This window comes from Suncus etruscus, chromosome 8 (genome assembly GCF_024139225.1).
Source record: "Suncus etruscus isolate mSunEtr1 chromosome 8, mSunEtr1.pri.cur, whole genome shotgun sequence".
Classification (NCBI taxonomy): domain Eukaryota; kingdom Metazoa; phylum Chordata; class Mammalia; order Eulipotyphla; family Soricidae; genus Suncus; species Suncus etruscus.
In genome coordinates this window covers 33,851,131-33,861,260 of record NC_064855.1, presented here as the reverse complement: position 1 = coordinate 33,861,260, position 10,130 = coordinate 33,851,131, and the positions used below count along the sequence as shown (strand labels likewise).

The window sequence follows — 10,130 nt, the reverse complement described above, 5'->3', positions numbered from 1 at the left end:
CGTTTAGCTTCTGAGGCATTCCATCAACACAGAAACCCAGTTCAAGGCAGAGAAGGGCGGAACCAAAGAGTGCCCTTGCGAGTAGCGCACGGAGGAAATGAGTCCCGGGACGGCACCTCAGCGCAGAGCCCTTTGGGAAATGTAGTTTAATTTCGGACAATCGCTCCCGGCGCATGAGCAGAAAGTCCTATTAGTTGGCCGGGGAACCGCAAGGCCCAGAGTCTCGCGCAGGCGCAGTGCGGAGCCGGGCTGCAACACCCCAGCTCATTGTGCTGCTGCCTGCGATGTGGCTGGCTGCGGGAGCTCGGCGTGGGCACGGCCTCTTCCGAGGACCAGCTGGTGGCGATCGGGCCCAGTGGCCAGAGTCGACAGTTGGGAGAACGGAGGGGAACAAGGGAGCAGGGCAGAGGGAAAGCCGAGTTGGTCCTGATCGGATGCATGTGTTGCATCAGGACGCTCCTCTGGACGCCCCGAACTTCCCGGAACGTTTATGAGCGAGGTGGATATCGGCCGGGAGATGGCAAAGGAAGGCCAGTGCGGGGGTTCGACTTTGCAAAGATACACGGGGTTGGAGGGAAATGCGGGGTGTTTGGCGTGTAGACGTGGGAGGCACAGAGTGAAACACCCCTCTTCGGGAGTGGGGGGTCCTGCTTTAGTTTGCAGTCACCCCCGTGTTCGGACCTTGTAGGAAAAGGTTGGACTATTCGTGGTGACTTGCAAGGACGGATTGTGGAATGACGTGACTGAGCATTATCCTCAGGCCAGCCTAGCCCCCCTAGATACACTCTCCAAATCTCACCATGGCCCACCCTTAACTTTTCCCCTGTTATAAAGCTGAGAAGGGTCTGGAGGCGCCTTTGCTGCAAGGAACGTCCATGAAGGAGTTGGGCTTGGGGAGGATGTCACAATGTTGCGAGAGGAAAACTTGGGGAGCAAACCCAGAACTTGAGAGTAGAAATTCGCACAGGAGAAAGCTTGGGGAATAAAAAGGGGTGAAGCATTCTCTATTGAGGAGATGGATTTGGGAAAGAGCCTCAGAGCCTGGCCGAATTGAGGGTTACAGAACCCCCTCTGGTTAAGGGGTGCTTGCTATTAAGCTAGTCTTCTCCTGACAGGTGATAAGAAGGTTCTAGACTGAAGTTCCAGGTCTCCATGTCTGAAATAGAGCTCAGAGGAGAAGGAATGGCTGCCAGGTGCCTGCCAGCTACTGTACAGGTGAGTGGGAACAAAGAGAAGGTTTGAAGATAAGGGGCTGAAGTGGGGGCTTCATTCCTCCAGATTTCCCATTTAGAGTTCTGGCCCAACTAAATGTCCCTTCCCCATGGAATCCTCATGATGTCCTAGTCAAGTTGTTTAATCCAAGTCAGAGGATGTTGCAACCGGAACTGGAATTTGATCCCAAATGGAGAGCCAAGAAGGGGCAGACAGGGGCTGGAGCGATAGTACAGCGGTAAGGCATTTGCCTTGCATGGACCCCAGCATCCTATATGGTCCCCTGAGCCTGCCAGGAGTGAGTTCTGAGTACAGAGCCAGGAGTAACTCATGAGCACTGCTGGGTATGATCCAAAAAACAAAAAAAAAAAAAAAGGGGGGGGGGCAGACAGACATAGATAGGCTTTGTAGGCTGGAATACTGCAGTTATCCCTTTGTCCCCATATATGGCCCCAAAATAAACACCCAACAAAGCGGAAAGAAGAGAGATCATTATATCATTTTGGGGAACCAGACAATAATGCTTAGGGATTATTCCTGGATCTGTATTCAGGAATAACTTCTGGTGGTGCTCAGGGCACCACAGGGATCGGATCTAGGTCTGCTGCTTGAAATGCAAGAACTATATCCTCTGTCTGTACTATCGCTCTGGCTCTTGTGTTCCAAAATTTTGAACCATCTCCCTGAGCCTAAAAAACTTGGGGCTTAAAAAATATGGGAACAGAGCCTAAATAAACATTTTCCTAAGGAGAGGAACTTGGGGCTTTACATCATGATTTGCCACCTACAGGAGAGTTTGCTACTTATGGAGGGTTTGCCTTTACAAAAAGGTTCTCAGGGGCTTGCCTCTTGCAGGAAGGCTGGCTGAGGGTTAATCCCCTGTGGGCTGATTTACTGCCTGCAGGAGAGTTTTGGGACTCACAGGAAAATTTGCCTTTTCACAGGAAGGTTTGCAGAAGGCTTAGTTTGCAGCAAGATTTGTGGGCCATTTACCTTTGCAGGAAGATTTGTGGGAGTTTGCTGGCTCGGGGAGGGTTTGTTTTAGCCGAGCATTTATTGTCATTATAGGATGCAGTGAATGTCAGGGATGTGGTGGTGGTCTTCACACCGGATGAGTGGATTCAGTTGAGCCAGTCCCAGCGGGCCCTGTACCAGGAGGTCATGCTAGAAACATACAGTCACCTGGTGGCACTTGGTAAGTGGAAAACCTCAGAAGCTCTAGCTGTGTGGGGTCTGACCCCTGGGGGAACTTGGAGATTCATCAGGAAGGTACTTCACCAATGAATGAACTAATAGGGGCTGTTTGCTTTTGTTCTGTTTTGCTTTGGGCCCACACCTGGCAATGCTCAAGCAGGCATTGCAGCTGACCAAACTGCTCTATTGTCACTCCATTCTCCTGAAGACTTTCCTCCAGGTGGCTGAATGCCTGTCTGGGCTTCAGTTGACACTTAGGAATACCTGGAAGTAGGAGGGGGAAACAAGACTATTCCCTGGGGTTCCCTTAAGTTGCCCTTTTGACACTGCCTCCATTTTTTTTTTTTTTTGGTTTTTGGTTTTTGGGTCACACCCTGCAGTGCTCAGGGGTTACTCCTGGCTGTCTGCTCTGAAATAGTTCCTGGCAGGCATGGGGGACCACATGGGATACCGGGGTTCGAACCAACCACCTTTGGTCCTGTATCAGCTGCTTGCAAGGCAAACGCCGCTGTGCTATCTCTCCGGGCCCTGCCTCCATTTTTAACATCATGTCTGGTTTCGACATGGATTACCAAAAGCCATTACTGGTGGACATCTAGAGCGCATGTTAAAATGGAGGTTCTGTGCTTAAAGAAAACTGCACATTGGGCACAGGATAGCCTGGGAAGAAGTGTGGGGAGAGACAAAGGGATAGTACAGCAGGGAGGGCATTGGCCTTAATTGAGGTCGACCCAAGTTCTATCTCCAGCATCTCATCTGGTTTCTCAATACCAGGAGTGTTTTCTGAGCATAGAATCAGAACACTGAAAGTATGGCCCCAAAAACAAAAAGAAAAAAGACAGAAGATGGTACAGCAGAGTTGGGAGGAAGGGGAGAGAGTCCAAGAACATAGATGTGAGGACCAAGGATATGTTTTTATTGGGACAGGGATTTCTGGGATTTCTAACTGGCTCTGCTGGTGACTTGAATTGATCAGACAGGGGATTTATTTTATTTATTTGTTGAGAGGGGCATACCCAGAAGTGCTCAGGGCTGACTCTTTTTCTCAGGAGTGCCACCAGGTGGTACTCAGGGGCTATTCCTGTTTTTGTGCTTAGAAGCACACCCCTGGCAATATGTGGTGCCAGGAACTATTTCCTTGAACTATGTGGTGCTGGGGATAGAACCAGAATGGATGCAAAGCAAGCATCTTTCCCACTGTCTTCTCTCATCAACCCCCAGAGGGTTTTTTTTTTTTTTCTGAAATATATAGTGAAGCTCAAGACTTACTCCTGGCTCTGTAATCAGGGATCACTCCTTATAGCATTGGGTGGACCAATGTTCACATACAAGGCAAGTGCCCCTCACACCTCACACTGTATTATCTTGCCTGCACCCTAGAGTTTGTTTTGGGGGTGCACAGCTGGCTGTGCTCAGGGGTTACATCTGGCTCTGCACTTAAGAATCACTTCTGGTGGGGGTCAAGGGACCATATGAAATGCTGGGGATGGAATCCGGGTTGGCTGTGTGCAAGGCCAGCTCCCTTGATGTCTCTGCCATAGCCTTCAGCATTAGCTTTGGTCAGGCACTGTGTTTGTGTTTATTTTTGTATTGTTTTGTTTTGGGGCTATCCTGTCAATGTTTAGGGCTCACTCCTGGCTCTGCATTCAGGGATCACTCCTGGTGGGGTGTGGGGGACCATATGGGATGCTGGGGATCAAACCCTGGTTGGCCACATGAAGACAAACTCCCTCCCTTCTGTTCTATTGCTCTAGCCTGGGCATTTGCATTTCCAAGAAGGAAAAGGATAATCCAGTTCATAGCACTAGGTTGAATCCTATATCAACATCCCACAGCCCTCCAGGAAGACTATATGGATCTGGCTTAGATCCCTTGGCCCAATATCCTCCTCTTTCCGGAACCCCAATCAAACTCAAGTTCTGCAGAGCAGAGGTTGGCTCGGCCTTGGTTCTGCCTCCAGTGTTACTAGGCCTTTTTCCTTCCAAAACAGGACTCATGGGACACAAACCAGAACCACATGGATGGGACATGGCTAATAGCTTCTGTCTTGGTAAGTTCCTGTGTTCCAAAGATCTCAGCAGGTATAAGTGTATATCCCCATTGTGCACCCCACCCCAGTGGTTACATTTGTCCTGCCCTCCCCTTGGTCAGGTATATGGGTGTGCAAATGTGTTGCACTTTTATATTCACCTGCAAGACCCTCACACCCAGTTCATCTTTACTGCCCTGTTGGCTATGGATGAATATGGCTCCCCTTAATGTGACAGCTCTGCTGTTCCCCCTAAAACCAGTCACATGAATTATTTTCTTGTTTGTTTTCTTGGTTTTGGGGCCACATCCAGTGGTGCTTCAGGGATTCTTCTTGGCTCTGCATTCAGGAATCACTCCTGGTGGTGCTCGTAGGACCCTATGGGAAGCCTGAGATCAAACCTTGTCGGCTCTCTTCTTGGGGCCTCTTAAGCAGTACTACATTCCTGGGACCCAGGCATTGACCATTCCACCTGGTGGCCAAGTATCACTAAGTATGGCCCTTCATTTCCTTGAATGTAGCTTAAGAGACCCCTATTTACCCCAGCAAAGAATCATTGAATATCAATGTATCCATTAAAAAGAGCATAAGAAGACTGCTGGAGTGATAGCACAGTGGGTAGGGCATTTGTCTTTTTTTTTCACATTTGTATTTTGTTATTATTGTTGCTTTTTAAAACTATTTATTTATTGATTGGTTGTTGGGCCACGTCCAGTGCCAGCGGTGCTCAGGGGTTACTCCTGGCTCTACACTCAGAAATTGCCCCTGGCAGGCTGGGGGACCATATGGGACAGGTCCATCTTTTAAGTAGGCCTTTCCCCAGAACAGATCTCAGTGTATGCTCGATGCTGTCTTTCAGATTGGATGCTTGTGCCCAGGACTCAGAAATCAACTCTCCAGGCAGCAGTTCCTGAAGAACTAGATCAGAGGGCAGGAAGAATTCCTAATGAGCTTTCATGGAAGGAATCCGGCTGCTTGGTTGAGTGGCAATGCAAAAATCAGCAGAGACCAAGGCCACTCGCCCCTCTGACCCAGCAGAAAGCACCCCCTGTGGTCAGTGAAAAGAAAAAGGGTCAGTCTGAAAAGAGCTGCCTGGCCACCAGCTCACCTGCTATTCCCAGTCAGGGCTCACAGCAGAGCAGTGCAGCTCTAGCATGCCCTGAGTGTGGGAGAATCTTCCAAAAGAACTCAGCCCTGCAGAGGCATCGCAAAGTGCATGCCGCCAGACCTCCAGCTGCCGTGCCTGCATTGCCCAAGGAGAAGCGGTATGAGTGCCGAGAGTGTGGGAAGGCCTTTCACCAGAGCACTCACCTCATTCACCACCAGAGGGTGCACACCGGTGAGAGGCCCTATGAATGCAAGGAATGCGGCAAGGCCTTCTCCGTCAGCTCCTCTCTCACCTACCACCAGAAGATCCACACCGGCGAGAAGCCCTTTGCCTGCCAGCTGTGCGGAAAGGCCTTCATTCGCAACATCCATCTGGCGCACCACTATCGGCTGCACACAGGTGAGAAACCCTTCCGTTGTGACACCTGCGATAAGGCCTTTGTGTGCCGGGCACACCTCACCAAACATCAGAACACACACAGTGGTGACAAGCCCTACAAGTGCAACGAGTGCGGCAAAGCCTTTAGCCAGAGCACCAGCTTTCTGCAGCACCAGCGCATCCACACGGGCGAGAAGCCCTTCGAGTGCAGTGAGTGTGGCAAGGCCTTCAGGGTCAATTCCTCCCTCACGGAGCACCAGCGCATCCATACCGGTGAGAAGCCATATCAGTGCGGGGAGTGCGGCAAGGCCTTTCGTGACAACTCGTCCTTCGCCCGCCACCGCAAGATCCACACCGGGGAGAAGCCCTACCGCTGCGGCCTCTGCGAGAAGGCCTTCCGCGACCAGTCGGCCCTGGCCCAGCACCAGCGCATCCATACTGGGGAGAAACCCTATGCATGCAACGTCTGCCAGAAGGCCTTCAGCGACCACTCGGCCCTCACACAGCACAAACGGATCCACACACGGGAGAAGCCCTACAAGTGCAAGGTCTGTGGCAAAGCCTTCCTCCGCAGCACCCACCTCACGCAACACCAGAGGATCCACACTGGGGAGAAGCCCTACAAGTGCCACCGGTGTGGGAAGGCCTTCAACCAGACTGCAAACCTTATACAGCACCAGAGGCACCATGTGGGTGAGAAGTGACGGAGCAGGCAGGGGGCCTGCAGGCTGAGCCTGAGCAGGATGTTAGAGGAATCATCTAAGAGAAGGACCTTGGGTATGGACACAGAACTTGGCCTCCAGTTGACCAAGAGTGGAGCTTTGTTGGGCTGAGGTCCTAGCATTCAATGGCCACATCCGTGTCCCCTGGCCCCCATAATTCAGAACCCCATTTCATGCCTCTGAAGCACTCAGCAGAACTACAGCGACACTTTCTTCCCAGATGTGTTTTGACTTTCGTCAGTTAGTTTTTTGGGAGGCCATACCTGATGGTGCTTAGGGGCTATTCCTAGTTCTCACATGTGTTCTGCTGGATGACCCTGTGGTGAGAAGGTTAGAAGTTGGGCCTCTTATCTGCAAAGTTTGTGTTCCTAGCCCTTGGGGGCATTTCTCTGACCCTGTATTTGGACTCCCAAGGGAAATGGTAAAATTGAAAAAACAAAAACAAGACAAAAGAAGAGCATCAAAAATGGAAGGAAAGGGTAGAACAAGCTTTTCCTACCACTTGATCTCGTGTGTGTGTGTGTGTGTGTGTGTGTGTGTGTGTGTGTGTGTGTGTGTGATTTCCACCTTCTGTGGGGTCCTCACCCTTACTCCTGATGTCCCCTTTAAGTAAGTGCAACTCCACCACTGACTGAGGCAGCAATCATGCTCCCCATTATTAAACCTTTTGTCCGCTTTTCCTGGGCTCTGAACTTGCCAGCTTTTTCCCCAATCTCTTCTAGGACAGATAAGTCACTTGCATGGCTCCTTGGAACAATTATTGACATCACATATTACCCTCTCCAGCCCCCCCCCCTTTGTGTGTGTGTGTATGTGAATATATATGGGTTTTTCCTCCACTCCCAATCTGCAGAATTTGGGCTCTGCAAGGATCAGAAATGTTTAGAGGGCTGGAGAGATAGCAAAGCAGTAGGGCGTTTGCCTTGCACGCAGCTGGCCTGGGGCAGACCCCCTGGCATTCCATATGGTCCCCTGAGCCTGCCAAGAGTGATTTCTTAGTGTAGAGCCAGAAGTAACCGTGTGTGTGTGTGTGTGTGTGTGTGTGTGTGTGTGTGTGTGTGTGTGTAGTTAGGGAGAGAGAAGAGGAGGGAGAGGGAGAGAGAAAGAGAGAGAAGGGCCCATTCTTGATCACACCGAGAGAGAAGAGAGAGAGAAAGAGAGAGACCCATTCTTGACCTGCACCAAGTTTCTTTCCATACAGCAAGAGAGCATGCACTGACTTTTGGTCTGACATCCTGCCTCCTGGTCTGATGGCTTGACTTCTGGTGCAACAATTCCACCCACTGACCTCTCAGTCTATTGTTTGGAACAACAGACCAAACACATCTGTGCCTTCTCTGGCAGCATCTGTAGATTCCATCTCTTCGTATTGTGTTGCAACACACTAAGTTAAGAGTGACTTTTCTTTGGGAGCCAACCCTCAGGTCTAGTTCAAGGAGAGTTTCCTTTCTATGAGGATAGACTCCTGGGCATACTGCAAATATGAAGCTTCTTCCCAAATGCTTCATATCTACAGTAACTCCTACTATACTAAGGACCCTATATGGGCAGCAATAGCCTGTTAGTGGTCATGGAAATCTATGTCCTGTGTATGCTCCCGCACCTGTCACCCACACTCTCTTGAGAAACTCAGATCTGTGCCAAGTGCTTCACCTTGGGACTCAGGGTGCTGGCTTGCTTGCCTAGCCTGTCTCTTCCTTTTATTTTTGAGACCCCAGGGACACACAGCCAACTGTCCAGGCTGCATTTGGTGCCCATCTCAATCACACAAACACCCACACAGGTGACCTCATGCTGGTGGGCTGGGAACCTTGCTCACCTTGGGGACAGTTCTGGGTGCCAGATGTCATAGACCTAGTCCCCTAGCCATGGAGTCAGGGCTTTGTGTAGTGACACACATGAAATTCCTGTTGCCTGGTGGCTGAGGGTTGTCTGGGAGACAAAAAGAACAAATAAAGTGATGCCTGGGTCAGACTTCCTGTGTTTTCATCGCCAGAGAGAGCAGCCTGCCAACTTCTGATCTTTTATAATTATCTTGGGGTTTTTTTGTTGGTTTTTGGGGGGCTACACCAGGCGGTGCTCAGGAGTTACTCCTGGCTCTGTGCTCAGAAATCACTCCTGGCAAGCACAGGGGACCATATGGATGCTGGGATTCGAACCATTGTCTTGGGTCAACCTCTTGCAAGGCAAATGCCCTACCACTGAGCTATCTCTCAGGCCCCTATAATTATCTTTTCTTCTTAAATAATTCACACCTTCCTGTGTGGCCTCTAACCATGGCAACAACATTTGAATTTTTATTGATGCTTTTCACATCAGATGTAGCCAAGGGTTCTGCCTGGGTTCTATGTGGTTTCTATGACCCAGAAGCAGATTTGGCTGACAACTTCCTGTGTTGGAGCTGTAGGGAATGCATTGACCTACCTCATGCTGGTTCTAAAACAACAAGAAGGGCCTTCAAGGAGACACAGCCTCCAGATGTCTGCTTCCTTCCCTTTTATACCCCTTAAATACTGTAGTGCGCTCTCACCCCACCCCCCAATAGAGCTGGATTGTGGAAATACCCTGCAAATGAAGGTGTCTGAGCTTCGTAGGCTATCTCAAATCCTGCTAAAAATATTTTTAGTGACATCTTTCCTATTTTTTTTTTGTCCTGGAACATGCCTGTTGTGCTCAGAAACTTACTCCTGGTAGAGCTTGCTGGGACCTAATTGTGACAGGGATTGAATGAAGTGCAAAGCCCATACTCAAACCATTGACCTCTCTCCCCAGCCCTTCTATTTTTTGTTTACATTTTTATTTATTTTGGTTTTCAGACTACATTGGGCTGTTTTCAGGTCTTACTCCTGGTTCTGTGCTTAGTTGATTACTCCAGTGGGGCTCAGGGACCATATGGGGTACCGGGGATTGAATCTACAGCTGCATGCAAAACACTCTACCCACTGTACTATCTGGTCCCAGTTTTTTTTTTTTTTTATTCCAGTTTGAAAGAAATACCAACCACAGGTTTGTTTTGTCCTTGCTCGAGAAATCCCCTGCTATGCTTAGGGTGGTTCTCTACAGGTGCCAGAAGTCAGCTGCAGACCAGTCCTTTATGCCAAGTGTCCACTCTATACCTGACATCACCACGTGTTGGGGACTTGGAGGTGGTGTGTGAAGAATGTGCACAAGAATTTTTCATATTGAGAGAATGATCTGGGAGAGAGAAATAGTTAAGTGGTAGAAGAATTGCCTTGAAAGTGTAAGGCCCAGGTTCAGTCCTGGCATTGCAAATACATAGAAAGATCAACAACTTTGCAAAGAGATGGCAAGGAGCTATTTGGAATTCTCCATTTCATTCCATGTTAGGCTTCTTGCCAAGTAATGCTATAAAAAGCTAAGGCCAGAGAAATAGTACTGCAGGTAGGGTGCTTGACTTACACTGTTGACCTTGGTTTAATTTCTAGCAGCTCATATGGCTTGCCGAGCCTTTCCAGGAATGATCCCT

General features: G+C 49.6%; 1 protein-coding gene across 1 annotated transcript; it reads left to right on the top strand.

The window, feature by feature from the left end:
- The first annotated feature begins 1,140 nt into the window (after positions 1–1,140).
- ZNF454 (zinc finger protein 454) lies at positions 1,141–7,093 on the top strand. The gene is made up of 4 exons (XM_049778240.1): positions 1,141–1,215; positions 2,281–2,407; positions 4,397–4,456; positions 5,295–7,093. The coding sequence occupies exons 1-4, from the start codon at positions 1,153–1,155 to the stop codon at positions 6,623–6,625; spliced, it is 1,581 nt and encodes a 526-aa protein (XP_049634197.1). The 5' UTR covers positions 1,141–1,152; the 3' UTR covers positions 6,626–7,093.
- The last annotated feature ends 3,037 nt before the right edge of the window (positions 7,094–10,130 follow it).